Raw genomic sequence first — 19,903 nt, forward strand, 5'->3', positions numbered from 1 at the left:
ATTTAGATTAGGCAAGCTGTTCCTCCCAATCACATCCCTCCAGTAGTCCAATCACACCGAAGTCGCCCAGTTTGACAATGGATGCCCCAGACCACTTTGATCTTGTAGTAGAAAATGAAAAACAGGAACTTTTCTGTCATTTAATTGTTTATTGCTTAATTACTTTGTGTAGTATGAATGGCCATAGGGTGAATTTTTATCAGTAGGAAATGCTGTGAAACCTAGCAGATCAAACATGTTAAGAAATATTATTATTATTATTATTATTATTATTATTATTAATGCTCAATACTGAACTGAGACTTATTTTTATGCATTTACTACTAAGCTTAAATCCAAGCTCTCCCATCTATCCTGCTCTCAAACCCTTGCTGTTTTAGTCAGATGTAGTCCAGTTTATTGTCCAGTGAGCAGACCACACAGTGGGAATTTAGGGACTGCTGCATCTTTGTTTTTACAGAGATGCAGCATGCAGCATTTTACAGAAGCATGGCTCAGTGACAGAGCTCCAGACACCACCATTCAGCTACACGGGCTCATTTCATTTCGTGCAGACAGAAATGCAGCTCTGTGCGGTAAGACTCCTGGTGGTGGCTTGTGTGTCTACATAAACTTGGAATGGTGCAAGAACTCTGTGCTTGTTTCTTACTACTGCTCTTTGTTGGTAGAGTTTAGGACTGTTAGATGCAGACCTTTTTAACTTTCCTCGGGAATTCACTGCGGTGTTCATTACAGCAGTGTAAATGCCACCCAGCACTAACGCTAAGGGGGCGAGCTGCAGAACTCACACCCGATGGACTGTTTATTATCGCCAGAGATTTCAACCACTCAAATCTCAAGTCACTGCTTCTGAAATTGCATCAACACGTGGACTTTGCGGTGAGGGGAAAAAATGGGCTGGATCTTGTTTATACAAACATTTCAGCATGTAGAGAGCAAAGTCTTGCCCCCACCTCAGATACTCAGACCACTTGTCATGCTATTTCCAGCATGCAGACCGCTCGTCAGACGCTGGAAACCAGTTCTGAACAGATGAAACTTGGCCTGCAGGAGCTCTCTCTGCTTTTCAGGACTGTTTTGAGCACAGTGACTGGGACATGTTCAGGGAAGCTCTATGAAATGGCGACTGCACCAACTTGAAGGAGAACACATCATCTGTGTGCTCAGCCCAATGCTGTTCACTCTACTGACTCACGACTGTGCAGCGATGCACAGTTCAAACCACATCATCAAGTTCACCAATGACATGACTGTGGTGGGTCTCATCAACAAGAATGACGAGTCAGCATACAGAAAGGAGGTGCAACAGCTAACGGACTGGTGTAGAGTCAACAACCTGTCTCTGAATGTGGACAAAAGAGATAATTGTTGACTTTAGGAGAGCATGGAGAGATCACTGTCCACTGAACATCGATGGATCCTCTGTGGAGGTCGTCAAGAGCACCAAATTCCTTGGTGTCCACCTGGCGGAGAACCTCTCCTGGTCCCTCAATACCAGCTCCATGACTAAGAAGGCCCAACAGCATCTCTACTTCTTGCAGAAGCTGAGAAAAGCCCATCTCCCTCCATCCATTTTCACTATGTTCTACAGAGGGACTATCGAGAGCATCCTGAGCAGCAGCATCACTGTCTGGTATGGTAACTGTTAGGTATTTTAGTACCATGGTAGCATTTACTGGATATTGTTTTATAGTGACATTATGCAGGAAAACTCTGTCATTCAATAAGGCCCCTTTGTTTTAGTTATTTTTCTCTTTGACCCAAGAATTGATGTGTGAGAATCACAGGCTGGTACAAGGTTGAAATACCACAGAGATCACTCCCTCAGCTACATTAGTTTCTTAATCTTTTAGACGCCTGTTGAAGGCCAAATGGTTTGTTTCAGATTTCACTAATGTAAGAACTCTTCGTTTTGTGCCTTGAAAATATGTCGCTGAGATAATCACAATTGTAGCTGAACTAATAAACTACACAAAGGATGCTTCTTCACCCAAGGGCAGGAAGACGCTGCCTTATCTTGGTCTGTACTGGTTTAAACTGATAATCTGCTGTCTCATGAATTTTACCCTCTATATAAACTGTTGTACTTGTGAATAAAGTTGAGTCACTTTGGGAAGACAATCTAAAGCAGTCTCTGTTTTCTTGTTCTCCCAAGCTGCTCCCGAGCTCGTACTAACACGCTGAATGGCATGCTTGAATATTACTTGAGAATATATTTGACTGTGTTACAGACTAAGGGACATTCTCTGCTGATAGGTGAAGGTACATTCTCTGCTGATAGACGTCCACGCCTCGAAGGAAGTCGATCCACGGATTAGGCCCTGGAAACCGTTTCCTTCAGTAACTGCACCGTATCCGATCGCAATACCCTACAACAGACAGTGAGAACAGCTGAGAAGATCGTTGGAGCCTCTCTTCCCTCCATCACAGACACTTATGGCACCCACTGCATCTGCAAAGCCACCAGCATTGTGGAGGACCCCACATACCCCTCACATACACTCTTCATCTTGCTGCCTTCAGGCAAGAGGTACCGGACCATTCGGGCCCTCACTGCCAGACTGTAAAACAGTTTCTTTCCCCAAGCCGCCAGACTCCTGAACACTCAGTGACTGGACCGACACACACACACCTTCATACACCAAGTTACTTTTTGCACATTTCTATTGCACTATTGTGTCAGCACTGTCTTGTCTCTGTATCCTTCTGTTCTGTCTACTGTTGCACTGTCTTTGTTTTGTTTTTGTGCAATCTTTGCACATTGCACTTTATGTTATCCTGTGTTGATATGTAGCACCATGGTCTTGGAGTAACGTCGTCTCTGTACTGTACCACTATACATGGTTGGAATGACAATAAAGCCACTTGACTTAACTTAATGGGAGAACATACATGAAGTTTAAGCCTTGGACAAGTTTGAAACATTATGTCCTCCACAATAAAAGTGGCTGAAAATAAACACCGGTATCACTTCATCCAGTTCCTAATTTTAAAATTCTGCACTCCGCTTTGCAGTCTCCAATATCATTGAGCTGCAGCCAGATGCTGCTCATTTTACATTTTTCGCTCAGTTCTCCACTTTTTTCCTGACATGCTTGCATTTAAATCCGGCTCCCTGTCTCTTTGTGCACCTGGCCTGTACCACTGCACTTGTTGTCTTTGGAAGGTCTGCATTGGCATATGAAATTATCTCGTGGGCCGGATATGATTGTATCACAGATAAAGCAGGTCAAGTTAGGGCTGCACGATTAATCGTTAGAAAATCGCAATCTCGATTCATACTTATGTGCGATCTCATTTTCAAATGACAACGATTTAAAAAAAAAAAAAGAAAAAAAAAAAAGAAAAAATGACGACGACGATTGTACCGCATTTTGATCCGGGACGTACTCTGCATGAAAACAAGCGCTCACTCTTCCTGCTCAACAAATGACAAGGGCGGAGCCTTATACCACGTGATACAGAAGCTGTGCCGTGTGAGGCTAAAATTAGCAGGGAAAAAACAACAGAGGGATGACGAGGGATGACGAGAAAGTGACAGGAGAAAATCCGTCCCGGTCAACCACCCAAACACCAATAACTGTCACAGTCTGGCGAGGGCAGACTGTATGAATTGAAAAAGGACCCAAAATGCAGACTCCAAGGAACAGGGAACAAAACTTGAATGTTAACAAAAAGCGAGCCGTTTAATATGGCTGGAAAAAAAGGTACAAACAAAGGGCAAGGCAAACTGAAGCAAAATTAACACAAACCTAAACTGGGAAATCTAAACAAGCAATAAGAAAAACCTAGACAAGGAACTTGGAAGCATGGCATAGGAAACATGGCATGGACAACAGACGACCTGACAATCACACACTGAAAACAGAGGACTTAAATACACAGGAGGTGATTAGGGGAAGTGGAGACACATGAGGAAACAGCTGGCACACATGAACATAATGACGTCACAGAGGGAGAGTAAAACTGAACATGATGAACACAGAACACCAGACCTCTTCACAATAAAACAGGAAACATAATGAGACATAGACATGACAACCCGAACTTGACAACGTAAGACACAGACATGAAACGCATGAAGAGCAGGGGAGATTTAACATGGTTGGAAACACGAGGGGAAAATAATAACTAGAAACACTTAGGCATGATAACAAATGAACTTAGGAACCTGAAGGGCTTACATAAACTAAAACATCAAAATGAACTAAAACTCAAAACACTGGGTCATAAGACCCAGGATCGTGACAATAACGGGAACCTTATACAGCGCTTCCCTATACACGTCGAACTCAAAGAAATTACGGAGGCTATCACTTATCATCTGACCAAAGATATGGATCCCATCAACACTGTGCAAAACGAGGGATTTAGGAAAATGATCAACACCCTAGACAAACGCTACACAGTGCCGTCCCGCAACTATTTTTCTATTGTTGCACTACCTGCTCTACAGGGAGTGCAGAATTATTAGGCAAGTTGTATTTTGAGGAATAATTTTATTATTGAACAACAACCATGTTCTCAATGAACCCAAAAAACTCATTAATATCAAAGCTGAATGTTTTTGGAAGTAGTTTTTAGTTTGTTTTTAGTTTTAGCTATTTTAGGGGGATATCTGTGTGTGCAGGTGACTATTACTGTGCATAATTATTAGGCAACTTAACAAAAAAAATATATATACCCATTTCAATTATTTATTTTTACCAGTGAAACCAATATAACATCTCCACATTCACAAATATACATTTGTGACATTCAAAAACAAAACAAAAACAAATCAGCGACCAATATAGCCACCTTTCTTTGCAAGGACACTCAAAAGCCTGCCATCCATGGATTCTGTCAGTGTTTTGATCTGTTCACCATCAACATTGCGTGCAGCAGCAACCACAGCCTCCCAGACACTGTTCAGAGAGGTGTACTGTTTTCCCTCCTTGTAAATCTCACATTTGATGATGGACCACAGGTTCTCAATGGGGTTCAGATCAGGTGAACAAGGAGGCCATGTCATTAGTTTTTCTTCTTTTATACCCTTTCTTGCCAGCCACACTGTGGAGTACTTGGACGCGTGTGATGGAGCATTGTCCTGCATGAAAATCATGTTTTCTTGAAGGATGCAGACTTCTTCATGTACCACTGCTTGAAGAAGGTGTCTTCCAGAAACTGGCAGTAGGACTGGGAGTTGAGCTTGACTCCATCCTCAACCTGAAAAGGCCCCACAAGCTCATCTTTGATGATACCAGCCCAAACCAGTACTCCACCTCCACCTTGCTGGCGTCTGAGTGGGACTGGAGCTCTCTGCCCTTTACCAATCCAGCCACGGGCCCATCCATCTGGCCCATCAAGACTCACTCTCATTTCATCAGTCCATAAAACCTTAGAAAAACCAGTCTTGAGATATTTCTTGGCCCAGTCTTGACGTTTCAGCTTGTGTGTCTTGTTCAGTGGTGGTCGTCTTTCAGCCTTTCTTACCTTGGCCATGTCTCTGAGTATTGCACACCTTGTGCTTTTGGGCACTCCAGTGATGTTGCAGCTCTGAAATATGGCCAAACTGGTGGCAAGTGGCATCTTGGCAGCTGCACGCTTGACTTTTCTCAGTTCGTGGGCAGTTATTTTGCGCCTTGGTTTTTCCACACGCTTCTTGCGACCCTGTTGACTATTTTGAATGAAACGCTTGATTGTTCGATGATCACGCTTCAGAAGCTTTGCAATTTTGAGACTGCTGCATCCCTCTGCAAGATATCTCACTATTTTTGACTTTTCTGAGCCTGTCAAGTCCTTCTTTTGACCCATTTTGCCAAAGGAAAGGACGTTGCCTAATAATTATGCACACCTGATATAGGGTGTTGATGTCATTAGACCACACCCCTTCTCATTACAGAGATGCACATCACCTAATATGCTTAATTGGTAGTAGCCTTTCGAGCCTATACAGCTTGGAGTAAGACAACATGCATGAAGAGGATGATGTGGACAAAATACTCATTTGCCTAATAATTCTGTACTCCCTGTATACACGCAGTGTCGAGCAATGGTGGAGACAGAATTTCAAGCAGTACAACATTTTGCGGCAACAACAAAACGTGAGACATTTGTTGTTTTTATGTTTATTTATTGTTTTTATGTTCAGTCTCAACTGTTACGAAGTTGATGTGCAGTTAATAAGTGCAATAAATATTTATACTGGAAAAGAAAATCGTGAGAGAATCGTGATCTCAATTCTAAGCCAAAAAAATCGTGATTCTCATGGCAGATACATTTTTTTTAGTTGTGCAAAGATCTTGTAGAAGTTCCTCTTAGTGCTGCTTAGTGCTTGTTTAATCTTTAGACCATTGAAAATGTAGTAAGTCTAATAGCTTTTCCAGGAACAAAAAAACATGAAAGTTAAGTTGGAAACTGAAACAACCCATGTAGCATTTACCATATAGGTCTATAAATGGACAACATCTCAAGCTCTTCAGTGTAGGTTCAAGTATAAGTCAAGTGTATTTGAAGTATAGTATGGTCAAGTGTATGCTTTTTAAGCAAAAGCTTAATTAGATGTACCTAAAACACAACTGTGTAAATATTAAACATGCTCTGGTCTCTGCACTTGAGGGTGCAAGAGAGCAATGCAATAAAATTCCCTCGATCACATATTAATGCTGCAATTACAACATGATGACGATTGATGTAATACTTGGTTTGACAGTAATGATCCAAATATGAAAATGACCAAAGCCTGTAACGACTTTGCATCTCTGGATCATGGTAGACTCTTCCATGATGGTAAAACTGCATGCAAATAATGTAATTGTGCTCTGTTTATGTCCATGAATTACATACCTACAAAGAATCCCAGATGTTTCATGTATGAGGAAGTTTTTATCCTTTTATAATTGGGACTGAATAAAAAATAGTGAGTGAATAAAAAACAGCAAAGAATGAGAAGGTATGCAGAGATTTAACAGATCATGTAGCACCTGAATGAAGCATCCACTTTGTCCTCTTTCCATGTTACTTCTATGAAGAGAAAACTTTGCTGATATTTCTTTAATTGCTACAGTCTTGTTACTTTGTAATTGTACAGTTTTACTAACCAAAGTTTTCTGCTCCTCCCACGTAGCTCACTGCAACACTGCTTTCATCAAAGCTCTGTATCTAGAATGAGATATGAAATATAATGTGTATGATTAGTAAAACTCACAGGAAGTCAACACAGAAGGAAAAATATTAGATATACAGGGTGGGCCATTTATACGGATACACCGTAATAACATGGGAATGGTTGGTGATGTTAACGTCCTGTTTGTGGCACATTAGTAGATGTGAGGGTGCAAACTCCTCAAGGTGGGTGGTGACCATGGTGACCATTTAGAAGTCGGCCATCTTGGATACAATAGGAAGAGGGCCATGTGACACATCAAACTTATTGGTAATGTCACAAGAAAAACAATGGTGTGAAAAACCTAATTAAATTGCACAACACTTTTTTAAGCAATTATTTAAAAAAAATACCAGATGTAGCATAAATGATACAAATGAAATATATGGAAATTAATATGTAATTAATTTTGTAAACAAAATTGTTCACTAAACTCTCTATTTTAAAAAAAACTGTCCATTGTGTTCATATTTCAGGTTTTAAGGGCTTCTCTGTTCTATAACAGACTTCAACTTGCCTCCTCCATTTCAAATGATTCCCTGATCTGTCCTTGGCTCTTCTTCCTCTGTAAGAAAGATTTAGCTGCCAAGGGGTGACCTTCTCTCAGGGGTGCAGATTTGAGCGCTCCCTCCTGGGATAGTAAATAAACCAAGGGATGTTGGGATTGAAGGTCTGGATCATTTCCTTGTTCCTCTGCCAAAGTACTCAGAGACGCAGTCTCTAGAGAGCCTGGTTTAACTCTTTTTAAGCAGACGTTTTTGTCTCTAGGGCTGGATGTGGGTTGCTGTGACTCAGATGCAGGAACACAGTTGGCAGCAGGTATAGTCAGGCCATGGGTTTTATTCCTGTGTATTTGGCCAAGTGACTTTTTTGATGCTCGTCTGAACAGCATGCTCATGCGCCTTCTCCTCTCCTGGGCCTCAGGAGGCAGGTCTTTTCCTTGTGTTGCTTTCAGTGGAGAGGAGGAAGATCCTATAAAGCTGGAGAATGCTGTAGTGACCTGCTGTAGAACCTCAAGTTGTCTAAACCGATCTGAGATAGGAAGAAAAAAAGTCTTGTTTTCAGAAATATGGACTTGATTATACAACGTACAGCATCACGAAAACAATGTCTCTCCATTGTTTGTGTATTTGTAGCACAGATTTAGTATTCCTTGTGTGTGCTGAAGTCTGATGCCTTCAAAATACTTTTGAAAACAGGCTTTTGTTTGTTTTTTCACTTCTATCAACAATCTGAGTTTGATGGGGGCTTGACTGTGAACCAGATCGCATCAGCCTCCATTAGTGTGGACCTCACTGATGACAGTATGAAAGCAAATATTTGTCACCAGATGTCAATATTTTATATAAGAAACAAGGAATCAGTTGGACTCACTGCTGACGTCTGGGTTCTCCAGGTCCAGACGGTTTTTCTGAGCCTCTAGAAACACTTGGAGATTTATTCCTCTTGCATGAGACTGATAATTAATGAATCGTGCCGGAATGCGTCCAGAGAGGTCAGGCTCATCACAGCCAAAGCCCAGGTCCAAGAGAATCTCTTCTGGGTCGTCGTTCCATAGGTTAAGTACATCCATCACACTGCAAGTATGAGAAGGTATAATTGCTCAGAACCGATTCAAATAGTTCCAGTTGTATAGTTCTGTTGTGTGTCGGTCAGTGTTTAACCTGAGTGGTCCAGAGTGACCTGAAGTTGCTGAGCTAAAGCTGTTCCACCTACTAAGGGCTGGACCTGAGCTGCTCCACCTGTATGATACAATCAAAGCACGAGGTTTTATTTGATTTAATGCATTTATGTATAAATCGAGGATACTTAACAGTATTTTAAAATATTAGATTTGAACTTATAAACTAGTTTCATGATTTCAATTTGCCATGAAACGGCTGTGTGCAGGCAGGAGAGTCCCAAACGCAAACTGACTGAGGCAGAAACGCAGCTTTATTTGCGGACACAAGGAAGTACGAAACTAAACTAGACTGGGTAGCTCTAAGAAATAATGCCTACGAGGAAACACTGGGACCACACAGCATGAGGGAGGGCACGACACAGGACTGAGGGAAGCGCTGACCTAAATACACAGAGGGATAACAAGGAGGTGAGAACACACGAGGAACACAGCTGACATGAAAAACATAACGAGACAGGGGAGGCTGGACTGAACAGAATGACATGAAAACACAGCACCTTCAAAATAAAACAGGAAACATGATGTGGGAGTGGAGGAGAGCACGAGAGAGAGCACGGACATGACGCGCTGCAGAAACATGGAAAACATGACAGAGTAAAACACAAAGGGAAACACGACACAAGAACTCACACCACAATAAAAACAGACACACACACGTCGCTGTGTCCTCAGTTCAAAAGCCACCGTTTGTGTCGAATCTTTACTTTGAACATGTGAGAATAGTATAACAAGAACAACACGAGAGGAAAAAGTGACAAACAATCAAAGCAGAACAAAAGGAAAACAAACAATAATAATAAATAACTTACATGCAGGAAGAAGCCTATGCTTATTTAATCCCACCCCCCTTGCCACTATAACTCATAGTCTGCACTTTACTTCCTGTTTATGCTCAGTCCATCACAAATTCTTCATTAATATTCTTTCTTTCTTTATTATTTTTATAACCCCATTAACACATTAAAAAATGTACAAATTTACACATACATATGTATATACTTATATAAACGCACCCACACACACATATACACATTGCTGTTGTGAAAATGGTGATCAAAGCCCCGCCTCCTCCTCGTGCTTTGCAAAAACCACATTCAGGTCCTGCTGGGGCGTCTGTCTCCACACAGAGCTGCAATCACTTTTTAGATACAGATACAGGGATGTTCCCTTTTAGAAAACAGAGTATTGTCAACAAGCAGGTTGTTTATTGCTTTATACATAATGTGTGCAGTGAGAAAATGAACCCGATCTGTGAATTTTAGTATTTTTGATTTTAATAGGGGATTTGTATGATCTCTGTGACCAGTTTTATGGATTATCCTTATGGCCCTTTTTTGCAATATGAAGGTTGATGATAGCGAACATTTATAAGCTTTGCCCCAAACCTCTGCACAGTAATGCAGAGATGGTGAAAGCAATGAACAATAGAGACTCTGGAGTGACTTGTGGTCCAGAATGTCTCTTACTTTACTTAATATTGAAACGTTATGTAAATTATTTATATGAGACTTCCATCTTATTTTATCATCTATTATCACACCAAGAAACTTGTATTTCAGAACTCTTTCAGTCTCCACACCATGAATCAGCAGTTTTACAGATTTAGTGACAGTTTGTTTATGTCAAACCTCTTTTTAATTTTGCACATTTCTGAGTCGATCATATCCAGCAGGTCCTTTGGATTCCCTCCCAGAACAAAAAATACTTACAAATAATGCTAATTTTAATATATCAGATACCTTACAAATATAATTTATAATAAATTATTATAGATAATGAACATTTTTTGACCCAGTACAGAGCCTTGTGGAACACCGCATGTGATGTCCAAGCATGATGAAGAATAGTCACCCAGCTTCACAAATTGTTTCCTGTCACCCAGTGCAGTACAATCCCCCTGATCCCGTACTATTTACCGTTTATTGATTAAGACATGACTGATTGTGTCAATCCAGCTGCATACTGTTTCTGATCTATAGCATTTGTAATCTCCTCGATTGACTCAGTTAATGCCAGTGATATTAATCTTTCAATCTGAATCCGTACCAACTGTCAGAGTAATTTATATTTATCTAAGAATCATCACTGATGATTAGTGGATTAGTGGATCTGCGAAAGCCTATTAACACACTATGATGAACATGGATTTTAGAACAGCATATATTAAATAGACAGACACACCACTTAACCTTTGAATTCAGGTGTTTTCTCCCCCATTGCCATGGGTCTATGAAACCAACCACCAAGCAGTGTGCCTTTAAAACATTTGTGACAGAATGACTTATTGGAGTTTGTTAAACGATACCAAGTGTATACAATTTGTAAGAAATGAGTATAAAAACTACTGTGAACAAAATGATAATCAAGAGGTGTCCCCAAGTGTTACATGGGATGCATCCAAAGCGGTAATGAGAGGAAAATTGATCATGTGGTCCTCGTACAAAAAGAAAGAGAAACAAAGGCAAATTAATGAGTTACTACTTACATTAAAGAATTTAGAGACTAAACACGCCACTGTTGAAGACTCTCAAACATTGGAAGAGATAAATTTAACAAAACGTAAATTAAATGATATATATGACAAACAAGAAGAATTAAAGGCCAGATTTGTTAAGCAAAAGTATTATGATTACGGCCCTAGAGCAAAGAAACTATTAGCCTGGAGAATTAAAAAACAACAAGAAGAAAGAGGAATTTACAGTATAAAAGATGATGAGACACAAAAAATGTGTTACACTGCTAAAGAAATACAAAACTCATTTGAAAACTATTATAAAAACTTATATTCAGAGACACAAAAGGCTGACCCTCTAAACAGTCAGAAATTTTTGCACTCTCTGGATTTACCTAATATTGGACGGGAACAAAACAAAAGACTAATGCAACAAATTACTAAACAAGAACTGGATAAAGCCATTGCGAAAACAAAAACAAATAAGATGCCGGGTATGGACGGATTTACATCAGAATATTATAAAACCTTTAGAGAGTTATTATCATCACTATTATTAAAATGTTTTAACTATGTGTTGGAGGGGGGGGGAGTCACCAGCATCCTGGAGACAGGCAATCATTTCAGTAACTCCAAAGGTGGGCAAGGACAAAAGGGAATGCAGCTCATATCGACCAATTTCAATTCTGAATATGGATTATAGATTATTCACCTCAATAATAGCAGAAAGGCTTAAAAATATTATACCAGAAATTATTGACGAAGATCAGACAGGATTTCTCAAAAACAGACAGATACAAGACAGTATAAGACGTGCCTTACATTTAATGGATTATATGAATAAATCCCAAACGGAATCAATTGCACTAAGCCTTGATGCAGAAAAGGCGTTTGACTCCGTCCAGTGGGATTATTTATTTTTGGTTATGGAACGGTTTGGTTTCGGAGACCCTTTTATTCAGCTGATTAAAAATTTATATTATTCACTTTCAGCAAGAATAAAAATAAATGGGAGCTTAACTGGAGTAGTGGCCTTGCAGAGGGGATGCAGGCAGGGATGTCCGCTTAGCCCACCCCTGTTTGCTCTATTTATTGAACCACTGGCGCAAGCTATTAGAGAGGATGAACAAATTAAAGGGATATGGATACGGAATATAAAATGGGATTATATGCAGATGATGTTTTGCTGACCCTCACAGACCCAGAAGGAAGCTTACCTAAGTTATGGTTAAAGATGGAAACGTTTGGAGAACTTTCTGGATATAAAATAAATATACAAAAAACACAGGTGATCACATACAATTACGTACCCACAACAAAGATCAAAAGTATGTCTAAATTTAATTGGAATAATAAAATAATTAAATATTTAGGTATTAAGATTCCCAAAACACTGACAGAAATCTATGAAATAAACTACTCACCAATTACAAGGGAATTGAAAGAAAATATTCAAAGGTGGAACCTACTGCCACTTGATCTGTATAATAGGATTGACCTGATTAAAATGAATATACTTCCACCATTGCTTTTCCTTTTTCAATCTATATCGGTACACATACCAGCTAAACAATTTGCGTTATGGAACAGAATGATTTCGGGATTTATATGGAAGGGCCGCAAACCAAGAGTTAGATATATAACCTTGCAACTACCTAAGGAAAGAGGTGGACTCTCCCTCCCAAACTTAGAAAGTTATTTTAAAGCAGCACAATTAAGATATTTAATTTATTGGTGTGATCCAACGTATGAAGCAAAATGGAAATATTTAGAGGTGACACAATTAAAATTACCACTACAGACAATATTAGGAGATAAAAAATTATATTTGGAACAGAAAAATAATTTAAATGAATGGACTAAAACTCCTTTAAAGATATGGTTTGATGAGTGTGAAAGTCTTAAACTAGGAACTGGTCTCAAACAACTCAGATGGGTCTCACATGATAAGGAATTTATCCCTGCACAAATAGATAGACGTTATACAATTTGGTTAACAAGGGTAAAAAAAAATCTATGGCTTCCAAAACTATGGCAATGAATTTGCTCAGCTCGTAACATAAGAAAACTCTAGAAATAAATGAAAAAATAATATCGAACGAGTGCGCTGATATGTCTCGATCAGCTAGCAACCGGAATCCTCTGATTTTTAGCATAAACGGGGGAGGAGATAGCTCAGTAGGTAGAGCGTTCACACCACGATCAATGGCTACCCTGAGATACCCCTGAGCAAGGCACCGTCCCCACACACTGCTCCCCGGGGGCTGGATTGGTGGCTGCCTCACTGAGTGAATGGGTTAAATGCACAGTGTCATTTCCCTACAGGGGATTAATCAAGTATACAAAAAATTACAATAAAATAGAAGTACAGCAGAGCACTGTATGTGAGATAAGATACTGTAACTTATTGCTGTTTAAAAGAGAGTATAAAGTTTAATAAGTCATTTTATTATGAAACCTTTTTCTGTTGAAGAGCTTTTATTTGCATATGCTGTCAGTTATACTTTGTAGAAAGGAAATCAGAATCTGCAAAACTTGATTGGACAGGTTCAAATCTGAATTAGCGACGATGGTGCAGCTCTAGTTTAAAAAGCTTTCATAGATGAAGTCATTCAGTTACATATTCATTAGTAACCAGGTGGTTTGAAGTTGAGAGCCAGAGACAATGACACCTGTCATGTGTGGATTATTGCATTATATTTAATGGCCTAGCTTCTTTCTTACCGATGTTAAATGAAGTGACCTGTAGCTCATCAGAGTGACCAGCTTTTTATCTCGTATCTCCATCTATATATGTGCGCATGCAACCCAAACCAGAAATCCCATTATATTCTTTAAAGGCTCAAACGCTATGATAGATACCTACATTTAGTGTTATTTTATTTATTATGCTTATTTGTAAACATTCAAGTTACATTAGAGTACAGTGTTTGGGTATTTCAACCATATTAGATCTGATATTTTAAGCTGCCAAAAGCACACAATCTTTCCAGACCTGCTAATCAAGACTAAAAAAGAGAAAGAAAAGAGAAAAGACACGTTTAATTGTGCACTCACATCTTCTGCTGGTCTTTGGTGATCACTGCCCGATTGAGCCTGTTGTCTTTGACCCCTTTGCTCTTGGCTGATTCATATTTATTGTACAGCTGTCAAGCATCCTAATAGCTTTTCCATGATCCTTTTACTTTCTATGCAAACTATGTGCTTTGCAGAGGGGGAGCGTGAGCTCATTTGCCTAGTAAATATTACTTGTAGTTGTGCAACTATATTTGTAGTTTTAGGCGCTGGTATCACTGTAACATGTTTTATTAATTCTAATGAAGCACAGTTTTGAAGTGGCACTCACTCACCACTTAGCTCTGCTTAATATAAGGATGTGTAATATCTTATAGTCTGCTTCAACTGAAAGTTATGTAATATGTGTTTGTAGCAGCCTCTCCCTGGCGCTGAGTTAAACCCTGAAAGTCTTTGCTTCTTTCTTTTTTTTTAATTTAATAGTTTTATAGTTTTTAGCAGGTTATAGATCCATCCATCCATTCTCCTTGTCAGGGCTGAGGGGGGCTGGAGCCTGTCCCAGCTAGCATTGGGCGAGAAGCGGGGTACACCCTGCACATGCTGGCCTAACACAGCGAGACAGACAACCATGCACACCTATGGGCAATTTAGATTCAACACTGCATGTCTTTGGACTGTGGAAGACCCACACATGGGGAGAACATGCAAACTCCACACAGAAACAGCCGGACTCAGAGCCTTCTTGCTGTGAGGCAGCAGAGCTAATTACCATGCCACCATGTCGGTTATAGTCAGATTTGGAAACTCCTCTGAACTATAATAAACATCTTACTGTTGCTATTGTGCACCCTAACATATTGTTCATTGAGAAATTCAATGTTGGCACATACCTCGATTAATTCCCACCTTAAATTTCACCATATTAAATTTGATCCAACCTCTAAAAGCATCATCAATAGTTAGTCCTTGATTTAAAACGATCAGCACTTTCATATTCAAACCACCTTCACTGATAACAACAAACTCATCCGTCTATGCTGGTTGATTATGAGCTATTCTTCTGTAAATACATTTAAGTGGAGCTCTGTGCTGTGTCACAACAGACTCCCTCTGTACTGCTGTCTGTGTGGTTCTGTATGACTGACAGAAACATGGTGAAGAAGAGCGATCTCCTTACCGCAGAAACTCCTGGACCGTCTTCACTCCTTGTTTGGCGTATAAAGACGCTGCAGGGAAGAAAGGTCGTGTTAGCCAAACAGCAAAGCAAATGGAGCATGTGGAGCTATAATGACAGAAACACAGACAGAAACATCAGGAAGGCAGAAACAACACATTTGCTGCTCGTTGAAAGTCGGTACAACCTGTAAAGGTCTGCTGTCAAAGTCCCTGAGCTATATTAGGAAAGTGTTTCTCTGTCCCTCACCCTCCCACCCTTTTTTCTTCTGGAGGATGTTTAAGCTTTGGCACTTGCCCCTGCCTCCCTCTCCCAGACTGGGAGTCGAGAAACAGTCATTTCCATGTGTGTGCTTTGTTGTAATGCTCAGGCCAAAGGTGGTCTGTAGCTCTGTGATCATTATGTCCTCAGCTTCGTTGCTTTGAAGCCTCAGTAAACCCGTTCATGGTGATTTTATGAGCTTAGTTGTTTGTTTAATGTTATACTGAATAAACCATGTTGATGATGATAATTATACGAGTAAGCCAACTTCCTGACCTTTGATTGACAGGTCATCAGCAAATGAGCCACAGACCAAGACAGCAGTGCAAACACACATAGTAAAAAGAAAGTACAGGACATGGGTTTAAAAATCAGTGTGTAATAGAAAACCATGTGTGCAGTCTTACCTCAGATGGGCAACAACACGCTACATATTCCACCGTGTCATTGTTTATCTAACACACATGAAGCCAAAAAGCAGTGTGTGAAAAAAGTCAATACATGATGATGATGATGTCATTCCTATAGCTTCTCTCAGGTTTCCTCATTTTAAGACTTGGCAGCAAATAAATGACCCTTTTTATATCCTGGTACATCAAATGTCAGATTGTTTTTATGATGACTGTAGTTCATGTTTGTGACTAAACTTGAAAATGGTGAAATCTGTACTCGAAGAAGTCTGTCCTGATTTCTATGAGCTAAACACTGAGATAGTTGTGGTGAAGTGTCAACACAGCAACTCTGTCCTCAGTATAAATACACAAGATATTCTGGCAACTTTCTGCTGGTGTTGAAAGATATACACTGAAAGATTAAGCAGTGACTTATTTTCCTAAACTGCGAGCTCTGTTTGCTTGTAAGGAATCCCTGCTGATGATGTTGCCTTACAAGTCCAGGAAATGACACTATTTACCTTCTACACCCAGCGCCAAGTCATCGTCACTGCTGGGGTTCCTCTGCAGAGGCCCTAAAGGGAAGATACAGCATTGTGAGAACCAGAAAATACTACGGCAGTGTGCATCAACAGTGTCAGGGCCTGTACAAGATTTACAGACAATCCCAGGAGAAAGTGCTATACAAGCATCCACTTTGGCTTCCTCCCACAGTCCAAAGACATGGAAGGTTAACTGGTGATTTTAATTGGCCATTAATGGGAGGTAGATCAGGTGTTTACAGTAAGAATGTCTTTGATGGTCATTTAGACATTTAGAAAAGTGCAAAAAGTGTAAATGCAGTTTCCATTTTCTGTTTCAGCCAAAGCAGATACACTTAGATGAAAGTATGCCGTTTCACTGACTGGAACATGAAATCACAAAGATGTCTACATCTCTACAGTAAGCATTTTACAGGGCCAGGTCAAAATGGAAAGAATCTTACAATTATATGTTTTCCATGTGGCACTATGAATCACATCACTATTTCTGTCAAGCTCAAAGGTTCATTTTTCCTCCTGAATATAGAGGGTTAATTGTCATTTAAATGTAACTTTTGTTTGAAATTGAACATGGTATATGTAAGTGTACCGTACAACTGAAACTATGTTGCAGTCATCAGGCATAACATCATGACCATGTGCCTAATATTGGGTCCCCCTTCAGCTACACAGACCTGACCCAGTGAGGCATGGACTGACCCCTGAAGGTGTGCAGAGGTATCTGATGCTAACATGTTAGCAACAGATCCTTTCAGTCCTGTGAATTGTGGGCTGTAGCCTCCATGGATTGAGGCTCATTTCTGCTTTGTGGCAGGGCACAGTGACCTGCTGAATACAGGAATACAGTTTCCATGGAATAGTGCAACAATGCTCAGGTAAGTGGTACGTGGCAAAGAAACCTCCACATGGATGGTTGAAGCCAAGGACTCCCAGCCACACATAAACATCACACTGACTCCACCAGCTAGTTGTCTTCCCATAGTGCATCCTGGTGCCATGTCTTTTACAAACGTTTCCACGAAAAGAAAAAGTGTTTCATCAGATGAGGTCACCTTCTGTCTTTCATCAGTTTGAGCTGCTATAGTAACTTGTCCGTTGTGTACGGACCAGCCTTTGCTCTTTAATTAGTCTTGGCTAATTAAATGACCCTTTCGCTTGTTCACCACTGTTCCTTCCTTGTAACACTTTTGAACAGTACGATAGTGTGCGCAGTATCTTTGTGTTCCTAGGACAGAGATCTCAGATGTCATTACTGAGATCTGCTGGAGCCGCTCACCCAGTTTGGGAGTCCCTGCCCAGAGTGCTCTGATTACCACAGGGACCACTATTGCCACTGTTACTCTCAACCTCTTCTCAAGATCCTCTCTCAGACCTTGGTATTTCTTGAGTTCCTTGTCTTCCTTCTCCCTGATCTTGCTATCACCATGTATAGCTACATCTATGATTACGACCTTCCTTCTCTGCTTGTCGGCCACCACTATGTCTGGTTGGTTAGCCATTAGCACTTTGTCCGTCTGTATCTGAAAGTCCCATGGGAGCTTAGCTTGGTTATTCTCAACCACCCCTGGGGACGTATCTCCTTTGGACCGCAGGTCTTCCAGACCAAAACCACCACAAATGTTACTGGAAACTATGCCAGCCACTTGGTTATGCTGTTGCATGTATACCATGCCTTCTAGCATATTTTTCATTCACTTTTTGTTCACTTTCATTTAATAATAAATAATAATAATAATAATAATAATAATAATAATGAAGAAGATCTTTGTCTATTACTTTTCCCTTTCACACATTAGATGCTAAGCTAATGGGCCAAAAGCAGCACAGACATGAACAAACCATCTGTTTGTCACTGACAGAACAGCACATTGATTTGAGATCTGTAACGCCATGTTAAAATACATGGTTCCAGCGCAGGTACGTAGAAATGTTCAAGAAACATGTGTTTATTCATGATTGTTGAATAATAATGGCACAAATGACCAGTCACCAGTGTTTTTATTCTCTTAAAGTTATATTTTCTTCTCTAGATATTGTAGCCCAAACTCATCATTCTGTAAAATCCACAGAATCACTGTGAGTGACTTGTTATAGTCAAACAGAGAATAGTGTGGGGTTCTTTTGATTTAAACACATGTAACAAAGAAGCAACAGTGCCTTGAATTACAGACACAATAGCGAGCTGGATGTTTTTCTTCAGGGAGCCGGAGCGGGAAAGAGGCATAAGGACTATTTGTTGTTCCCATGGTGTTCTCAACCACTATTTGCATGCTGTTTGAATAGGCTTGCCTCAGGATGGGGTGAGGCAAGAAGGCTTACATAATTCATACTGCTCCACAACAACATGCATAAATGTGTGCATGTTGTTGGAACAGCTTTTAATTTCCAAACCACCAGATTTTCAGTTTTAGTTCAAATGTAGTTATAGTCTTCAGTAAAAAGCATAATGATGACTGTGGCAGCCGTTTTGGATAAAAACAACTCATTAAAACATTAAACAGCACATGATGTTGAGACTGGATCATCTAAAATAGACTGTATAAAAAACGTACAGCAGGAACAACATCTATTGATCAGACAGCTTCGTCTATCAAGGATTTGCAGCGTCTACTCTACAGGATAGAATAACCAACATTTTCTGCTCGTATTTGCAGGCGGAGCTCTCTGCCTCATTTAAAAGGGCTCTAGATGACTACAGAAACAATCGAATCCAAACAGACAAAGTACTCACCACTCTGTAGCACAAACTAACACAAAGAATAAAACAATATACAGCTGAGGCGGAGTGAAGGCGTGAAAGAGCTTACAGGCAAAAGAGAAACAGAAGGATTCCCATTGTTCATACCTGCGTCTTCCTGCAGTGGCTCTTGCTTTGCATCTTCCCTGCAAACACAGGTCACATTTTATGAGAAGGAGGAACAGAGTACTCACACACAGAGGTAAGTTTCCATCACTTCTGAGATCATTACGCTGAGTCGGGATGGGGATACGTTTACTATCACCACCTGCCATATTCTAAACATGCTCTTAAAATATCCCTGCAGCTCGTCTTCATGCTAAAAATAAACTATTTATATTTTTATTTCATTCATAAAATAAAGCCAAGTCACTACATCCTAAGTAGTCCACTTAAGCACACATAATGTGGGCAGGATACGGTACTATTGTCGTGGGCACCATCCTTTATAAACATTGGGTACTGTGTGTGAAGGGTGGCAACAGTATGCTCCATCTTC

At 40.1% G+C, this 19,903-nt stretch overlaps 1 protein-coding gene across 2 annotated transcripts in view; it reads right to left on the bottom strand.

Annotated features, from left to right (window-relative positions):
* itprid1 (ITPR interacting domain containing 1) overlaps window positions 1-19,903 on the bottom strand; it is a 38,308-nt gene that overhangs the window by 16,291 nt on the left and 2,114 nt on the right. For both annotated transcript variants that reach the window (XM_085250120.1, XM_085250121.1), the window contains exons 4-10: window positions 19,513-19,550; window positions 16,647-16,700; window positions 15,476-15,524; window positions 8,812-8,889; window positions 8,522-8,724; window positions 7,665-8,179; window positions 7,083-7,143 (exon numbers count right to left, since the gene is read on the bottom strand). In XM_085250120.1, the coding sequence (XP_085106246.1) occupies window positions 7,083-7,143; window positions 7,665-8,179; window positions 8,522-8,724; window positions 8,812-8,889; window positions 15,476-15,524; window positions 16,647-16,700; window positions 19,513-19,550 (998 nt within the window). The remainder of the gene's footprint in view (window positions 1-7,082; window positions 7,144-7,664; window positions 8,180-8,521; window positions 8,725-8,811; window positions 8,890-15,475; window positions 15,525-16,646; window positions 16,701-19,512; window positions 19,551-19,903) is intronic.

The sequence above is a fragment of the Mchenga conophoros genome, linkage group LG16, assembly GCF_057382185.1.
Source record: "Mchenga conophoros isolate Kocher_MC1m ecotype Shallow Benthic linkage group LG16, M_conophoros_male_GT1.1, whole genome shotgun sequence".
In the NCBI taxonomy this organism is placed as follows: Eukaryota; Metazoa; Chordata; class Actinopteri; order Cichliformes; family Cichlidae; genus Mchenga; species Mchenga conophoros.